General features: G+C 43.5%; 1 protein-coding gene across 1 annotated transcript in view; it reads left to right on the top strand.

Moving 5' to 3' along the window:
* Nucleotides 1–4,584: 4,584 nt before the first annotated feature.
* kif6 (kinesin family member 6) overlaps nucleotides 4,585–19,767 on the top strand; it is a 54,824-nt gene continuing 39,641 nt past the window's right edge. Inside the window, exons 1-8 of the mRNA XM_071520101.1 lie at nucleotides 4,585–4,644; nucleotides 6,523–6,632; nucleotides 7,985–8,059; nucleotides 12,560–12,707; nucleotides 13,071–13,180; nucleotides 15,276–15,405; nucleotides 18,602–18,808; nucleotides 19,318–19,461. Coding sequence (XP_071376202.1) covers nucleotides 4,585–4,644; nucleotides 6,523–6,632; nucleotides 7,985–8,059; nucleotides 12,560–12,707; nucleotides 13,071–13,180; nucleotides 15,276–15,405; nucleotides 18,602–18,808; nucleotides 19,318–19,461 — 984 coding nt within the window. The remainder of the gene's footprint in view (nucleotides 4,645–6,522; nucleotides 6,633–7,984; nucleotides 8,060–12,559; nucleotides 12,708–13,070; nucleotides 13,181–15,275; nucleotides 15,406–18,601; nucleotides 18,809–19,317; nucleotides 19,462–19,767) is intronic.

The raw sequence follows: 19,767 nt of genomic DNA on the forward strand, positions 1-19,767 counted from the left end.
TGTGTGTGCATGCATGTATGCGGGCACGTGTAAACATGTGTAATCCCCCACCTTGATGATTCCGTGGCTCAACTGGTTTTTACCAGGGCATAAGTGACACTTCTTAATTGTCACCTGACTTTCCTGAGGCCCAGAGCAGAATAAAAAGGAAAGTAGTTATGGGAAATGAATGCCAAATGAGGAATAAGGAGATGAGAAATAACTCGCCACGGGGAGGAATGCAGTTTGCAGGGCAGGACAGGTTGGCATGAATTTGTCTTGTAAAACTCTGAGAACAGTCTCAAACAAAAAGAAAAAGGCAGATTGTCTGACACTCGTTTTGTTGTGAGCAAAAAATGTCTCGCATCCGGATTTTTAAGTCTGTTTCCGTGCGTCTGTCTCATTCAATCCGGTTGGTCGCCTCCTTTGGGGTGAAACCACAGCTATGTCAGCTAAAGCTAAAGACAACACGAAGGCCAAAACAGGATATTAAAAAAGAGTTCACAGCTTCAAAACAAGTCCAGTCCTGGCCCCTAGTCGGTGTTTACTGCACAGACTTTTTGGTGCAAGTCAAGGGAACGGATTTAACTACACTGTGTAATTGTTCTGTAGAAAGTGGACTTGGCTGGTTCCTTCTTTGAGTTCATGGCCATAAAAAAAAAAAAAGAAAGGCTGCGTTTTGTGCTGAATGACATGAAGTATGGCTGAAACCTGATATCCACTGACATCTCCTGACAGACCTCTGCTGATATTGGTTATTGTCATTGCCATCACTAGAAAAAAACAGTTTCCAGTTATTTCCCATCGTAAAGCATTAGGAAACAAAACAGAAAGTTACCTCTACGTTCACCTGATTTTCTGTTTGTTTCCTTGTTAGATTATCTTGATTTCATATCTTGATTTGATAGTTGTTTGCCAGTTGCGTTGTGAGTCATGAACAATACTTCCTTGATAAAACAAAAGTAGCAATACCTAGGGTTATTTCAGAAACTGTGTGAGGGAATTAAGACATGTGACATGGCCAACAGGGGGTTTCCATGAATCCTCTGATGATCATACCAATACCATTGTGTAATTTTACAGATGGCATTCTGCAAACGGCTCCAGATCTAATGTCCCAAACTGCAAGAAATGAGATCTTTGGTACCACTGGTAGACTGTGCATGCTGTTCATATTGTGGGGCTGGCTCAGACATCGGCTACCATGTCATTGGACTCTCAGATAATGACAGCCAGCAGACCACTAGTTCCTCTAAGACTTTCCATGGAAAGCTACAGATCTTTTCCCCGCAGTGACAATAACAATGGAGGCTTTGCAGTTGCGTCACAAATATCCCAGCAGCCATGGCTGGTGCCATCAAGGAGGTCCACTATTGGCTTTGGACAGACAGCTAATAGCTAAATATATAACAACCGGGCAAGAAGTGAATAGTCTAATACAGTGGATATATTTCCAAACTTAGGTTACTTTGACACAGAAAACCTTGGTTCTAGCTCTACTATAAAGCACTTGAGTTGTGGCTTGAGAAGAGTCAGATAACCTGAACAAACAGCTGTTTTTTGGCTTTAGTAGTTAAAGGGTAACTTTGGTATTTTTCAACCTGGACCCTATTTTCCCATCTTTTTGTGTCTAAGTGACTAATGGGGACAACAATTTTTGAAATTGGCCCAGAATTGAGTGAGATCGCTTCAGCCAGCAGCCGCGAAACGGGCTGCAATGTAATCCGACGGGGCAAATGTGCACCACCAATGTACGTCCACTAAAAGTGCTTGTTTTGTTTTTGCCACTGACAGGCTCAGATTGTTATTATAAGTGTCTGACAACATTATGGAAAGGACCCTAAAGAGAAATAAAACATTTTTCTTTACCTTTCGCTTGATCCGGTCTGTGTGTAACTTCCTGCAACAACTCAACTCTCGCAAGACTTGAGTGAGACTTGGTTACACACAATATCATTGGCCAGAGGGTGCGTTACATCACCTGAAAGCCCTCCATAACATATTGCCTCTTCAAAGCTCTCTTCTACTGTACTGCCCCAGTGCTCCACTAACACTGAGCTCTTGTTCAGCCATGCGTGGCTAGGAGGACCTGCCTGATGGCTAGTTGTACCGCCTGACATGGCACATGAACACCATCGTGTCAGCAGCAGTCCTCTAGAAGGCTGCGCTGCCTCCTCCCAGACTCCTTCTCCCATTGCATAACACAGAGGATCCTAAAAACACAGTCCAACCTGGAGGAATGCAGGGCTGCATGTTATCCCATGCAAAGCACATCCTGTCCAATTCTGATCTCGGCACAACCCGCCTCTCATGAATGCTCATCCCTGTGCGAGTGGACTAAGTGTTTTGGTTGTCCTAATAAGTTATGCGTGGAATTTTCCCTAATTTTATAAGCCATGGAAATGTTTGCTTTGTAAACAAAGTCTAGGAGGTATTAGGGGACACATGGCGAGCAGTGTAGCCCGCAGCCACAGGTTCTCTTTTAGGAGATTTTGGTTAGTTTTTTGAGTATTTGGAGGTTCAGATCTAAATTTTTTATGTTAAAGTGAGAAAAGTACTTGATGATGACTCTGATTTAAATATTTTTATGTTTTTATTTTAATTTTATTGCTTTCATTTTGGCCTTCACTCTAGATTTTGATGTTAGGAAGCTACTGTATATCGCTTTTCCATTCGTTGCGTTCAGCCTATAGACTATAAAAATTTAAAAGAACACGTAGAGAATGCGCACACATTGACACACAAACACAGTCTTACTTATGTCACTTTTGGGGCCATCCCCAATCAACTGGTCTTAAGTCTGGTGTGTGTCCCTGAAAGTGACTTAAGTCATACCCACACACACACACACACACACACACACACACACACAATAATGATAACGACTAACATACCATACTGTAGAAGCAGCAGCACACTTGTATACTACCACACAAAGTCTTAATAGCATACAGTGACATATGATTATACACACTTAAACCAAATTGCCCACTAAAAGTCCTTTGCATACCATCACATGCAGTCATGTACAACAACAGTCTCACGCACACACACACACACACACACACACACACACACACACACACACACACACACAATGAGGAATCATACAACAAGTATTTTCTGTGGCACCTGTGATTGCACCAGAACAAACCACAGGCCTCATACTCTGCTGCATGCCACTGTGAAAGCACTCACGCCCTTCCTGGTAAACTGGTGTGCAACTGCAAGGAAGGCCTCCTGGCAGGCTATATTTGGGGGGTATCCAGGGTTCAGGTGAAATACCAGAAACAGCATGACACACACACACACACACACTCTGAAACTGGAGACAGGGGCAAGGACCTAGACACAGCCTGATAGTAATAAAAAACAAGACATATGGTTCTGCGTAAACCGGCTGATAAGTGAATTTGTGTTCCTTATGAGGTTACATGAGAACAAGTGTGTTTATCCTTTTTACTGGGGGGCGTATCTCCTGCCCCTGGCACCTTTCTATTACATAACCTGTGGCAGTGTCCCTGCTCACAGCTATGTTGGTGAACATGAGGTGCTTGATGTTTCCTTGATGGGCGGAGGATCCAGACGGACACTAGAAAAAGGGCATTTCAACCAAATCAATGGAGAAAGGGAAAATCTAGAGTGTGTGTGTGTGTGTGTGTGTATGTGTTTAGGGGGGACTGAGTGCAGACTGGCCAGTGACCTTACAAGACCCTGTTGCATTCCACAGGGTATATATTTGTCCAGGGCTCCTCTCAGCCCCGCTTCATGCACGCACCATTCACAAGAAAACACTGCAACTTGTTTGCCTTCATACCACACACTGATTTCTCATTTTAGCGCTTTTCTTTATCCCAAGGACTTTTGTTTTGTCTATGATCAAAGAGACGCTGGTGAAATGCCAGTTACTGCTACTTTAGGTCTGTTTTGTTGAGGTTTTGAAGGTTTCTATGCAACTACGCAACAACCACTGATAGTAAAGCCAGTTTTATGATTAGCCCATTCAATGCCCATTTCCCTTTCTCCAAATATTGATCTATAACTGTCAAATCTGGCAGTAGTGGTTGCGCCCATTTACATTATGAGTAAGTGTTATTGACCTAACATGTGGGGAGTGTCTACAGAACTGAATGCACTTCTGTCAATATGCCCACTGAGTGAGTCACTGAACCTGAGGCAACCTTTTGTCCCGAATATACTAAACACCTGGTTAGCTGAGAATAATAAACAAGAGGGGAAAATAGAACAGCTATGAATCCATGTTTTATCATGTTGTCAAAGAACAGACTGATATCGACACACACACACGCCCACACACATCCTGTTAACCTGCCTATATTTGCAGACCGGGAGGTTGGTTAGTTTTTACTTTTATCGAGGGAGTCATCTTCAAGACCATAAACGATCTTTGTCATCAGTCCCTGGTCCCACTCAGAGCCATTAGTCTATGATTAATCACGTGACTCGTAACATAGCAACCGGCTCCAACAAACCACAGGGAGAGGGAAGGTGAACAGTATGCTAACGTATACTAGCAAGCTAGCTAGCGTCTAACTATATGTAGAAGTTCATCCAAACAAGACACTATTCGTATTGCAGGAGAAAATGGTGAAACAGACGATACAGATATTTTGTCGCGTTAAACCCACATCGAAAACAACGGCGGTGAGTGGAGAACAACGTTGCAACATCACTTTAAGTCAACTCTGTTGACGTTAACGTCAGATAAGTTGGGTTAATAGCTACATAATGTGCTATATTAGCTAGGTAGGAAGCATTTCACTACCCACTGTAAGGTAGAAAGTCTCAGTGTAGTTAAGCTTTTGTTCACTAATGTGAAGTGAGCCGTTTCTTAAAAAGTCACACTGACTCCTTCACTTTCGACAGCAGGTGCAAAACCCACCTGCCTGGACTTGATGCTGCTCGTGCTGTTGTGGTCTGTTTTTAATGGCAGCCCCAATTGTTATATAGTTTGACTTACTTTATACTGTAATAATAACCTGAAAATTGAGATATCCAGTGAAAAGACCAGACTTAACTGTACCTTATCTCTCTGCTTTCCCCCCCACAATCCACTGAATAGGGTTTGAAAAATATGCGTTTTTGAAGGCCAATACCAATACTAATATTTTTGGGTGGATGCTCAAGCTGCAGATATCTTTAAATGTGACTGTTTTCATGCCAGAAATTCAAAAATATTACAGGTATTTACTGTTTCCCAAAGAATTGAAATCCTCTCAGGGTGGAAAAGCCTCTGAAACAGCATTTAGACCATGAGACACTAAAACTCTCCATTGAAACCCAGGATAATAACAACATCAACATATTCCTGCATAGGTACCTGTGTGGAATCCGATCAAAATGTGGCATTAGCATACATTCAAGTAAAGGCCTTCCCATAGGCAACCAGTATAGTATTCATACATCATAGCTATCATATCAGATGTGAACGACACTGACTGGACCAGATCTGATTTTTTATTAAAGGGCAATTCCCAATGTAAACTGTAGTGTCCTGGTTGTCACTGAAATACATACAGTGTACTTATGTGCCCTTACTATCAGATGAACCGCCTTTAGTGGACAGTGGACACACATGTTTTACATTGTACAAAAGTGAATTTCCATCAGAAAGGCCCCTGGCAAAGTGTTTTCTCCTCAGGATGTAAAGCCCAGTTTACTGTCAGAGCACAGCAGCTGATGTGGGGAATAATTAAATTACACTGAGGGTTTCTGTGGCACTTTAGCTTGAGCTGACACTGTCCAGCTAACTGAAATGAGCACAGCTACCCCCTGGGGGCTTTTCGAGGTTGTGCGCGTCTGTGTGAAGAGACAACAGAACAGTCGTGGTCAGCAGGCAATACTGCAGACGGGGTGACAGTGAAAAACAATCCAATCATTTAGGTCTTATCTTTTATTCCTCGGACCCTGGGGACCTGCGATTGCATCAGTGTCCATCGGAAACATATGCCAGAACATATTGTGGAGCTCAGAAACAGCGGGGCGGGGGTTCAGAATTACACAGCCAAGCTCACTTTAAATGTCCTGCACTGCTTGAGCTCAAGCCATATTGGTTATGTGTTCTACAGTTTGTCTTGTGTCCCCTGAGGCCTTGCTTTGGTGTGGGGAGGTGAAGTTGCTGAGCTTGCCTACACTGTACCTTGATCTGTTCTGTTGCTTCTGCAGCATATAGGCTTTCATAAATTCCATCTTTTCATTTTGGGATTTACGTATTTTAGGCCTAGGATGATGTTTTGTCCCCTTTATTTAGCTGGGCTGCATATAAGGTATCACATAACAGTACAGAGATCATAGTACATAGTAAACTACACTTTCACACAATCAATCAGCAGATGAACTATCATGTCACTTTCAATGCTCCACAAACCCTCTCCTCTGGTCAATAAACAGGACATGTTACCTAAACTCAGGCTTTCTTATAGTACACTCACAGGCTTTCTGCTTTGCCCTGTATGACGATCGACTGCTGAAGTAGTGGTTCCACTGTGGGGCTGACTCTGCTGTTGTCTCTGGCTCCCTCAGGTGTACTCTGTGGACAGTGAGGAGCACACAGGTGCCTCTCTGGAGTTTGTGGTGCCCAAAGACCTGGCCGATGGCTTCGTTAACAACAAGAGGGAGAGCTATAAGTTCAGGTGAGTGTCTGAGAGCTGTGTGGTTGCATCTGTAACACTTTTCATTAGCCTTAGTTCCTAAATCAGCCAGCTGAAATGTAGAGTAAAGGTCAAAATTTCGTATTTTTGAAGCTTTTTCATATACGTAAATATCCGTTTTGCTACATGCTATTGGCAATTGATACCATACAATAGTGATTCAACCTATAGTCAGTCCATGAAAGCTTTACATTTGCTATTCTAAACACTTATGAGGGGGCCCCTCTTTTCTGGGAGAAATCTTCTGCTGCACAGAAAGTGATGCGATTTATGTTTACGGAAGCAACAGCATCGGTTTGTTTGAAGAAATATAAGAAGCTGCAGCCTACATTGAGTGTCTTGATTATGACAGTATGTTGGGCCAGTGCCTACATTAAGTGCAAGACACCAAAGCAGTGGCTGCTTGTCACCAAAGGTGTCGTCAAAATCAAGAAAAACAAGAATCTTGCCGACTAACACTTAAGCTCAAGTTAAATATCAGCTACAGCAGTGTAACTGCAAAAAAAAATTATAATGAATAAAGAACATACAACATAGAAGAAGACGTAGAAGGTGTGTAGCCAACCGAAATTCAAGCCGTCAAAGTTGCGTAAGAACGTTTCCCATGAATAATTCATCCACCAGTTCTGTCACTGCAGAGCCAGAACATCTGTTTAAGGCTGGTGGTGAAAGCTGCAGTCTTGTATACCCACTGGGCAGGGCCCGTGCCACGCTTCCAAGCCCTAAATTCACAGTTAGGGAGTCAGACAGCAGTGGACACGGAGAGCTTTCTGAAACCGCAGGGTCTTATAATAGCCTGTGGAGGTTCCCTTGCGCCCTTATAGAAATAAAATTTCCACATTTAACAGCCTTCTGGGGCGGATTCCTCTCACATCTCTCTCATCTTTCTCTGGGATAAAACATGATGGGGTGTGACTGCTTTTGAAGACAGAATGACTACACTCCTCCTCATCCACTTGGGAAATAAAATTGTGTCCTTATTCAGAAAGAATTGTGTTAAGCCTTGGATGTTTGAGATGAACGAGCAACATACATTTTAGCTGTATGCTATGTTAGCAGTAAACTAAATAAACAGGAGTAAAGTTATGTCTTCTGTCCTGCATTAAAACCCACAAAAACACAAGGGAATTCTTTTTTTTTTTTTTCTCGGCTGTGTGTATTTCTACTTTTCAGTGTGATGGTTTTTGATCCTGCAGCCCTTCTGCTGCTGGTCAGCTATTTTTTCCCTCGGGGCCACTTCCCACAGTGTTAAAAAGTCAGAAATGTTTGACAGGCATGGAGAAAAACTCTTGTGTCCATGTGGTAATGTCTTTGTTCTTCTTCTTTTTGTCTAGGTTCCAAAAGGTATTCGATCAAGCAGTCAAACAAGATGATATATTTGAAACCATTGCCAAACCAGTTGCAGACAGGTAAAATCTTAGCAGATTCATAGACACTGTACTTTTCAAAATGACAAATATTTTTTTTAATGTAAATAAATATTGGTAATAATCACAGGCAATGTTGAAAGTGGATATAATTTCCTTAAAACCCTTTGAGTTATTCATCCCAAATTCCAAATTTCAATCATTGCCGGTGACAGCCACCTGCACCTCAGTGCTGCGGTCAGGCCACACATACAGGACTGCCCCAGCCAGCCTTGTTGATGGGAAGACAGTAAAGCTGAGCTTTCTCTAAGACGGAAATGGAGGGTGTCTGTGATTTTTGGCCTGCTTTCCACACTTAAACCACTAAGTGGACTGAGTTGGCATTCGAGATGGCACAGTCTGCCATTCTAAAGAGTGTGAGAACATTTTCAAGCCACAACACAGCGCTATACTAACTATAGTTGCTCACTCATTTTGAAATGGTGTGTACTATGTTAGGCGCATACTGCAGACCAGCCTGGGGACCAATCTGACCCTCAGACTCAATGACATACCTGCTGTCACCCAGGCCCCTATCTTCTTGACATCAACACCAGATTTCTACATAGAAATTTCACCCTATTTTAATCTCACAAGGGATAGTTACATGAGATCCTGTGTCTTGATAAAATGTGCTTACAATGGCAACCACTTGCAATGAAGTGTTCTGCATTTCAATTCTGTTTTCCCATCACCCAATCAGCAGGCTTGTGCCTCCATGATGAAATTCAATTCCTTGCTTCTCTAACCTCCAAGCTACCTCTGCACCCAATTTTCACTCCATCTCAACAAAGGGAACTCATATGGTGTCTGACAGAGCTTCACCCCTGCCTAGAGGTTAGTCTAAATTAGGACTGGCTTCCCAAAGGGAAAACAGCCAAGAGGAGAGGGAATTTACTTGGAATTTCCTGTGATCAAATGTTGGTTGTGTTGTTGTTATCTGAACAAGGTTCTTCCTCTCCTGCTCCCCCACACTCTGTCTTCCTGGCTTTATGTAGCCCTACCTTGTCCCCAATCTTCCACTCCATTCCCAGTCCCAATTCCACTTCTCTTAGTCATAATCGGGGCTATTTGTGGAATCCCACAAGTGCTTTGCATTATCTTTTCTATTAGGAGACATATAAACAACATGGTGAGACGTCTGGATTGACTGACTAAGGACTTAGATGTCTTTGACCTGACTCAGATGGGTTCACTGCCTTGGGTATTGGGTTGCCCTCCCCAGCCACCCTCTTAACAGTTCGCCCCTTTGTTGTGGCAGATGGTAGAAATCAGGTTGAAGGCTTGCAGTCATCGCTAGGCTATGTCTTGCCATATCAATTTGAGCTTGGCGTCTTTAGTCTTTGATATGACTATGACATACATAGCCACGAGGGTACTAGTCATCATGTCTAGCCATGACCAATCTGTCCCCACGGTCAGACATTTCTTAGACCACTGCCAGCTCCTTGCACCCTCTGCAGGATGCCCATTTACAGAGTTTTGATGGAATGCGCTGAATTCCACAAGGTCTTAACCTTTTAAATCCAGTCCCACCACAGTGGCTGAAACGCAGGGGTGAGTAATTCTGACTGTTCAGCTCCCATTTCCTATTGGAATATGCTGCCTTCAAAGACAATCACAGGAATAGGCTAGGGCTTAGGCCTCATATCCTTGCCACAAAGGGTATTGAAAGAGATTATGAAAGGCATTTCAGCTGGGGCTGACATAGGCTAAATTATATGAGACCCAGGAGGTGGTTAATGTATCCAGTTGGTGTCTTGATACCACTTAGCTTTTGTTGACATTGAAATGGTCCCAGTTACAGTAGCAACTTTGGTCAATCAAAAACAGAATCAAATTTGGACCGACAGACAATGATTTTCCCAAAGCCCCTGTTGTCTGGAAACATTTGCATTCAGGTCTAGTCAGGAGTCACTTTGAATAATAGCATTTTCACTGTCAGAGCACCAATACTCACAATTCCATGCAAGCAGGCGCCGATCCTCTCAACTAGCAATAACTGTCAGGTTGTTGTTTTGGTTGGTGCTCAGTCGTACTTGGCACGCCTCTGAAGTTCAGCCAGAAGCTCTAACTCGTTCATTTGAACACCAATCTCCATCTCTACTGTGGTGTAACCGAAACCAGTCATTTCAATCCCAACACAGTAGTTTCAAAACAAACCAGCATTAATGGCTCCAGTGGAGGAAGAGCCAACTTAATGATGCTGGCCTGGCAAGCCAGGCCCTCTGTCTGCATTGTATCCCCATTTCACAAGCCTGCAGCTGGAGTGGTACTGTAGGTGGCTTTCTTGTGAAACCTGCTGCCCATCTTCAAAAGAGAGGAAGGAATAGAACAGAGAAGAGGCACCCAAGAAGAGAGACGCCTGAAAGAAAAGAACAGATGTGTACCCAGAGATGGTGTAGCCATTCAGACCAGTATCTGACTCATACACACCCCTGTTGGCCTGCTGTAGTGTTATATCCAGACACAATCAGTTCTACTGTAACTCCATTCAGTTTTATCGTCCTTATTGCCTCAATAGATTTAATATACTGGCCTTGCTCCTCCCCTTAAAAAAATAACTGGAAGAACAGAGATCTCTAGTGTCCTGGGCAAAGCATTGCCAGTCTCCAGGAAGGCTGAGGTGTAAACAGGAACAAGCATTGGGAAACGCCCAGGCCTCAGTGGCAGGGCCCAGGCCGCATCATTAGCACTGACATTAAACTAAACACTGAGCCTGTGTCTCATCCCCCCTCTGCCAATCACCGCCATGACTCATGCCGGATTAAGTGGCCCGCCCAATGGCCGTCCAAGTCAGAATAACCAACCACCATTCTCGTGAGTGGACGTAATTTTTTATACAAACTGACATGGAGTTTTTCCTTTACCCTTTTCGTGCAGGGTGTGGGATTGTACAGCACACAGGAAGGGAAACCCGCACGCCGCTCAAATACAGGGTTGGCAATTCCATTAGAAATAGCGGGAGGCTTTAGTTCGTTTATAATTCGTCTCGAAAAATATAGTGTGAAGATGATATCTTTTTCCTTGCAATTGGCAACTCGGAGAGCACAGAGTGTGTCCTCACCTTTGATCCAGGCTCGTGTGTCAGGGGCCGCTCTGTCATTTTGCAATTTCATCCTGGTTTGTTTCCAAGACTGCAGAACAGGAGAGTCTAGTTTTGCCAGCTTGCCCTTTCCCTTCCACCTCATATATTCAGTGCCATCATTTTGGATGTTCATTTCATTCAAACAGGGCTTAGATCCCATGAAAGAACGGGTTTCCATGGCCCTGTGCACGTGCAGTGTCCAGTTCAATGCCAAACCAAAATTTACCGGGCCCTGCCTAGTTTGACTGGGTTTGGGCCCTTTCCTTCAATCAAGCTCCGAGACATTCCTCCCTCACCGGCAGATGTCTGTCGCCATAGCAGCTCTCCACTCACTGCAGTCTTTTCCTGTGGATTTATAGTGTCAGGTTCAATTCACTCAGACTTTTGGTGTCTGCTTTGGGATAGTTGGCAGTCCCCCCATGCTCTTGCAAATTAAGATGGTGAGGTCAGACCGAGGCACATGACGCAAATGAACAAGAATATGGTTGCAGTTAGTTCTGCATTCTGTAGATTCTCACCTGTATATCTCAGACTATAAAGTTACTATGCATTGATTAATTTAAAAAATATATTATTTAAAAATCCACCCTAAAACACTTTAACACTTAAAAATGGCTATTGACAATATACTTTGCATTTCTGGTCCTATTTTGTTGTTTGGTGGTGTATTTTTCTTATTCCCCTTGGTAACTGGACAAATGTAGAGGACGTGGGTCACACTGAGATATTTCTAGCACAGCTACAATGGAGTTTAATAGCAGAAAAAAAATCTAAAACATCAATGGCAAACATCAGGTTTTGGTCAGTCACTCAGAATCAAAGAGCAAGACTGAAAAAAGACTAGACTTCTAGACTCACCATTTTGCACTGACGTTAAACAATCATACAGGGAGAAATCCATCAAAGAAGAGGCGGAGACAGTACCACCAGTAACCACCGACAGTAGCCTCAATAGACCACAATGCAATACAGCCACAAGACATGGGTGCGGCAATGATCATCGACACACCCCAATTCTCACAAACTAGTTGGCTAGTTAGCTAAATTTATATGCCCATTTGCCCACCTTTGATTGAAAGTAACATATTCACTCCCCTTTTCTGGGGGTTGTCGAAAGTCATTCTGGGAAATGTAGGCAAATTGATTATATCTAACAGTTGTAGTTATCCGAGGGTTGATTTTATCTTTAACTACGAGATTGCAGTAGATACATGAGCTCATGTTCTCAATGCTCAAATATTAATCTTTTGCCAGTGCTGCCGCTGTAAATAAAGACCCTCTTGGTCATTAAATGTGTGCCTTTACATTAACAGATATTTCGGTTAACTAAGATTGGACTATTTGCAGAAGCTGCAAAGACCAGGCACAGATGGGTTTCTCAGTGTCATCCTGTGTGTATGGCTGTGTCTGTTCAGTGTGTTGGCAGGCTACAATGGCACTGTTTTTGCCTACGGCCAGACAGGCAGCGGGAAGACTTTTACCATCACAGGAGGGGCGGAGCACTACAGTGATCGTGGCATTATCCCCCGCACCCTGTCCTACCTGTATCAGCGCTTCAGCCAGGTCAGCACGGGACGGTTGGCCTGTTTTTCAAATAGATTTGTGGTTTTGAATTAATTGCCAATAGAGGAAAAATAGGTGGCACATATCTTGATACAGAAATATTAAGTATTAAATACACATGTATGTTTATATTTAACAGATCCATTTTTTAAGATGGCTCCCTCCTGCTTCTCTCCACCACCATTTATCATCCCATATTGCAAAACATCCAAATTTAAAACATTTGTTCTTGCCAGCTGTCAAAAATGCTGGGTACATGTGGCTTTGCGGGTTGGCTGGAAGGAGAGGGTGGCATCAGACCAGGACGCTGCCATCTTTATGCACCCAATCCATTTTTAATATACTATAATCTTTGGTCCACAGGACAGCAGTATGGTGTATACCACCCACATCTCCTACTTGGAGATCTACAACGAGGTGGGCTACGACCTTCTGGATGCCCGTCATGAAGCATCTCGCCTGGAGGACCTACCGTCAGTATTTCTTTTAGCCTAGTAGATAGATAGTAGTATTATTTTTTTTGAGTGATTGATATACGTTTTTTTAAAGTTGAAAGGGCAAATCAGCACTGGCTCCATTGTTCCCCTAAACACTTGTGGGTTTAGCCTAGCCTTATTCCTGAACAGCCATTTATCAGCCTGGCCCGGAGTCACTGTGTGGTGAAACATGGAGACTCTACTCCTAGTATTTACCATCCCACTACTAACTGCCAACTGACATAATGAGCCTGTGGGACAGCAATGGATGCGGTCGACCTGGTGGCAGACTCGACCACTGGAGTGGAGAGTGAGCTGGTCATGTGGAGAAGCAGTTTTTCATAGCTGGTCGCGGCGTCTGCCTGAGGGGATTTTCTTTTCTCTCGATCATCTGTCTCTCTTTCTACCTCTGTCTTCTTGTCCCCCCCCCATCTCACATCTGTCTCTCTCTTCTTCTTCCTCTTAGTTTGTTTCTTTCATTCTCTCTTTCTTTGTACTTGTAACTTCCATCTTTCTGGATGTCTGTCCCTCATCTTATTTTTCCTTTTTTTTTTCTTTTTTCTTATATTTGCTAATTATTTATCTCTTGGTTTCCAAGTACTTTGGATTTCCAGGCACTACAAGACTTAGTGCATCATCTTGTTGTTTGTCCTATATTTTTTTGTACCAAGTTCCATTTCAACTTTTTTAAGTTGCTTCTCTCCTTTCGCAGGGGATTCAGCTCAAGGTTTAAGTACCCACAAATCACAGTCTTCTGGAAATAGACAGTGCCCGTTGTTGACCATGCTGTGGCCACACTTGCTGATTCAAGGAGAAGCTGTGGCACTGACAAATCTCTCTCTTTTGCTGTCGGTTTGCCTCTCTCTTTCTCTTTCTACCCCTCTCTCTCTCTCTCTCTCTCTCTCTCTCTCTTCTGTCTTTCGTTCTCTCTCTCTTCTTCTTTTTCCCATTCTTTCTGCCTCTTCTCTCCATCTCTTGCTTACATCGTGCCACCATAATTCCACGCTCGAGGGACAGGAAGACCCAAAGCAAATCAAACGATTTATAAACTCTGTGCAAAACATCCATTCAAGATCTATATTGGCATACAAGCTCGGTTTTGGCGTTGTTCCTTCTCACTTTAAAGTCCTCCCCATTGATAAACCTCATCCTATAATTTGTTTTGTGAGGATGTTTTGAAGATGTTTTCCATCCATCCTAACTCGTCAGCATGCCTGGTTATGCGCAGCTGAAGCTGGGAGGTCTGGCTTTATGTATTACCGCTTCACGCCACAATGTGTCCCATTATTGCTACTAATTACTGCTAATTTAGTGTGTGCCACCACAAAAGTTTTCTTTTGCTTCCGACTGTGTGAATCCTTTTGTATAACATCCATTAAGACATGCTTAAAATTAGATGAAAACAGATTCTTTTTGCAGAAATGTAACATATTTGTGTAAAAAAAACACAATGAATATGTCGGGGCGGATTAGGCTATTTAGGAAAATAACACTGCTAGGGCACAGGCCTTTAATCACATTACGATTGATACTGTTTTATCAAACTGCCCTAATTACCTACATGTGTTAACATAATTACCTACATGTGTTCTCCAGTCATTCAGCCCTCTTTGACAGCTCAATCCAGTAGCGATGCTGTCACTACCCTGGTGGTACGGTAGAAATGATGTGGCAACATCACAGCAGCCCCTCCAACCCCATCTGTCCAAGCCGGCTTTCATTCACATCGCTTGATGTGGGCAAAAACTCATCCCCTGTTTGTTTTTAGAAGCAAGCCCTGTCTATTATCAAGTTATGATCCCCCGGATGGATAAAGCACTTGTGTCAGACCTGGTCCCGGCCCACACTGACTTGCAGATGTGGTTTGTTTGGATTCAGGACCGAGGGAGGCCAAGGCAGCGGGAGGGAAATAGATGACATAACTAACATAATTCGTTTTTCAGAACTGCTACAATGTTGGATTATTTGGCTTTTGACAAGATTTGTTGGGCTTCATTTTGTCATACATCATTTCACGTTCATTTATTATGCTGGAATTTCCTCAAAGTTCTGGCACCTTTACAAAGTGTTTTTGTCTTATTTGTTTTTCCAGTAAGGTCGTGATCATGGAGGATCCAGAGCAGAACATCCACCTCAGGAACCTGTCGCTGCAGCAGTCAGCAAATGAGGAGGAGGCTCTGAATCTGCTCTTCCTGGGTGACACCAATCGCATGATTGCAGAAGTAAGGAGGAGGGGAACACCATAGGGCTTCCATAGGGATTCTCCACCAATGCAAATGACATGGAAAACCTACTTTTAGTGAGTCAGCCACAATTTAATTCACACGCCAATATATTTAGTGTTAACAGGAAGGACTTCACAGAATTATAGGCAGTATGCAGAAAATATATGACCACTCCCAGGCTTACTGGCATAAAGGGTTTTTGTCTACAAATGCAATATGCACCCTAAGGGCTACCTTAAGACACTTCTATAATATTATTTTGGTCCCCTGTGGTCTTTTTTACCACGTTTTTCCCCAGTAAAACCGAGCATTCCCTCTGTAATTTCTGTTTATGTTGTGGTGGTTCTTTTCTATGCTCAGACACCCAGACTCCCCACGCCGATGAGACGTGTGGCGGGTCAGCTCACTGCTTTGCAACCTGAGGTTTGGAGTGAAGAGCTTATCTCACCTTGTTTACTTTTGTTGATAGTCGGTTTATTTGTAAGTAAATACCGGACAGTAAAAGTGAATTGAGTCATCGGGTTTGAATCAGGGAACCGCCTTTCATTTTTGACGAGTATCAAATTCAGTTTTTGATGTGGCTGCGATTCTGCCATGAAACAAAACCAATGCAGAAAAATAGGTTTGGGATCCAAGGCGGAATTTCTCCTAAACTTCTCAGTGGAAATAGGATTGGAGGCCAGTATCCTGTCTCATAAGTTTTGCAGTGAATGTAAAAATATGTCTCAGATGTACTCCTTTGCCTACCAGCCTACCACTCTGTTAATCTACAAATACTCTACTGAGCTTAGTCCTAAACAATAGTAGATTTGTCTTCCATTCACTAAGAGGACACACTCCCAGTGTCCACTGCTGTTTAACCTGGGGGCATTTTTCAGTGGAAAACACATTCTTGCTTGTTATGTTAGATTGTTGATCAAGCAGTCGGGGAGTTACACAGTTCAGTGGGGAGTCCCCAGCAACCCAAGGTTTTGTCCATAACAGTCCACCCACACATGCACTTGCGTTAACGGGTCCTCACTGGGATTTGCTCCTTCACAAGAAGGTCTTCCTTGAGCTTCAAGCAGACAAAGAACCGTCAACACCATTAATTTATCAATGCCAGAATCGTCCCAGAACTCCTTGCTCCACGTAGACTTGAGATAAAGCTCACAGAATTGGTTTCTTTCTTCTTTTCCTCTCAGCCATGTGGATAAAAGATGACACATCCATACACACCACACTCCAAAGACCATGAGCTCACTCGCTCGGAGACTTGGCGGCCTCCCCCTCGGTTTTATTGGACAGGAAATAAAATACACCTTCTCAACTCCTCACCCTTCCTTCAACCTCACCAGGAAACATTTCCTCTCATCTGGTCTTTTCTCTCCGTCCGTCCTTCACTTGTGTTTGGGCCATATGTGGGGACTGGGTCTTTCCCCTCTTTCCACATCCCAGCTGCCTCCTCACTCGCATCGAGCGTGGGCTCGGGGGCGTGAGTGGGGTGCACAGCAGGTGGTCCGAATCAAACTGCCCTCTCAGACTCTTGAATCAGGGATCTCTGTAGGTTTGGGGGGTTTGTAGCCCCCACATCCCCCTTTTACGCCACGTCACCACGGCACTGTGTGTGTGGTCAGCATATGGTCAGTGTAAGGTCAACACGTGATCCATGGAGACCACAGAGAAACGAAGGAAGCGACTCCAGTTAGGTTATGTTGCCCTGCTGCTGTTTGAAAGGGGGATGAGAGGAGATGAGGGATGATGAAGGAGGAGGTTAAGAAAGAGAAGAGGGAATTGTTTTAGTGGGGAGGCAATTGGAATAGCAAGTTGACACCAGGAACTGAATTGACTTTATTAGAATTCGGCTGTGTTAATTTCCTACCTTGCTTCCTATGGATGATGAGCAAATGTGACCAATTGTATATGTTAGTTGGGAACTCATCCTCTATTATGGACTCTCTAACCCTAACCTAGCCCATTATATAATCCTGTTATGGGATCCCTTGTCAGCATCTAAGGGCGGCTTCACCTTACTTTAAGGGTTACCATGAAGAGCGAATGAGGAGGGGCGAAGAGTGAAGGGAATTTGGAGTGAGGAAGAGATGACAGCGGTGGGTTAGGATAGTGAAAGATCTTGCCATGAGCCGCCGTGACCCAACAGGCAAGTGTTGGCACATTACGCAACCACAAGTCAGGGTCAGAGCACCTTTTGAAAATGCATAAGCGAGTCATGCCCATATCTTAGATCAATGGCCATAGACATTCCACAAACGGAAGAAAATCCAACCTTCATCAGAAGTTAATTAAAGGCAAGATGTTCTCTATTATCAAGGCTAACCCTTCTGTACTAATTAAAAGCTATGGTTATTTACCTCCAGCATCTTCTGTCCAAGCTGCCTTTGACTACTACACAAACAGAAAAGAAAACTAAGCTCAATGATACGCATTATGCCTGTGACTGTCCATTCCCTCTCTTTAACCTCTCAGTGAGGACTTCATGAGTGACCCATCCTCTCCTAGTTAATAAAGCATGTTTGTACGGGGTGAGTCACACTCTATTTTTGTCTCTTCCTGGGCTCAACCTGACTTCTACTGTTACTGCGACCATCTGAAAATCAACCTCAGCTTTTGTAAAGCCGCCACCATGTGTTTACTGCTCATCAGTTACACATGGTGCGGCTTTGATCTTCTAACCAGCAGGAGCAAGAAAAAACAAAAAGGAAAGGAAACATGTTTTTGTTGTTGGAATATGGAAAGTACCCCAGATGGAGGATAAAAAATCCCTTTTCCTCTCTTGTGTCCACCACATGTGCCATTTTCCTGTTAGAGGATAAAGTATGATATCTCACACACAGCTGATTGAATTTGGATGAAACATGGGGGGGATGATGCATCTCACCAGTGCAATCTGGGATTTTCATAATTATAATCATGATGTACATTGTTTGTTAGCTCGTCCATGTGTCACCAGTGATATCTTGACACCCGTGACACCAGTGATTAAATTTTGACTAAACTTGAAGAATAATGCATCTCACCAATATGTTCCAGCATCGCTACAGTTACAGGTCAAAACAAGGTGACATATTTGTGTGTGAAGGGGACTGCATCATGTGTGGGGGATGACATGTTTACTGTTGCCTTGTTTTTTCTACCTTCTCCTTTTTTCTCACCTCTGTTTCTCACTCTCCTTCTCCCTCCTCTCCTCCCCCAGACACCCATGAACCAGGCATCCACACGCTCCCACTGTATCTTCACTGTGCACTTGTGCGGGCGCGAGCCGGGCTCGGCCACCCTGCGGCGCTCCAAGCTCCACCTGGTGGACCTGGCCGGATCTGAGAGGGTGGGCAAGACTGGCGTGGGCGGACAGCTGCTCACCGAGGCCAAGTACATCAACCTCTCCCTCCACTACCTGGAGCAGGTAGCAACTTCTGGTTCTGAATTTAAATTTGTTTTTGATCAATGGTCATCATATGTGAAGCAATATGAACAAATTAATATGGAAAACTATTTTTGATATACGTAATGAAACGTTTTGGCTGCAAATCAAATGTTTTTGTCTACATGCCTTGTTATAGGTCAACATTATTAATGTTTTCCACATAGGGAAAACATGCTAAACCAAATCCATTCTAATTAAATCCTGCTGATTCAGGCCACCTCACTTGTTCAACATAAGTTCAACGTAATTCAGTTGATGTCAAACTAACTTCATTTTGATTAATGGCCATCTCACAGTCACCATATTATTAGCTGTAATAATGGCCCATCCTGTTGGAAAATGTAATCACACAGTCTCTCAGACATTTAATTATGTTACAGTCAGGCATTTCATAAGCTACCTCCATCTCTGCCTTTAATAAACCTGTCTTTAACCTCCTCCATTTCCATCTATCACGCCTTATCTCCATTCTCCCTGTGCCTCTCCAGGTGATCATAGCTTTGTCAGAGAAGAACCGCTCCCACATCCCCTACAGGAACTCCATGATGACCTCTGTGCTGAGGGACAGCCTGGGGGGCAACTGCATGACCACCATGATCGCCACGGTCTCAGTGGACAAGAGGAACCTTGATGTAAGGAGGGGCTGCCTAAGGCCATGTTCAGACAAAATATTCGAAATAGCATGCAAAAAAGCAAGAAGAAACAGGGCTATGGAGTTAAACCCACTTGTAGACTACCTACACTACCAGTCAAAAGTTTGGTTTGGTCTGATTGAATGTTCTATGTTTTTCATTATCTTAAAGCCATTTGATCTAAAGGCTTATGCTTAAACGCTGAAATTAGTTTCTTAGACAAATATAAATAGTGAAGTTGATGCCTATGTATGAATTTCTTTCCAAAGCCTTTGCCTTTCCATCAAATGAAAGGGTGGCTACTAG

The sequence above is a fragment of the Centroberyx affinis genome, unplaced genomic scaffold (assembly GCF_046629955.1).
Source record: "Centroberyx affinis isolate AG114_WGS23_722 - 3 ecotype Tasmania unplaced genomic scaffold, CSIRO-AGI_Caff_v1 ptg000767l_1, whole genome shotgun sequence".
Classification (NCBI taxonomy): Eukaryota; Metazoa; Chordata; class Actinopteri; order Beryciformes; family Berycidae; genus Centroberyx; species Centroberyx affinis.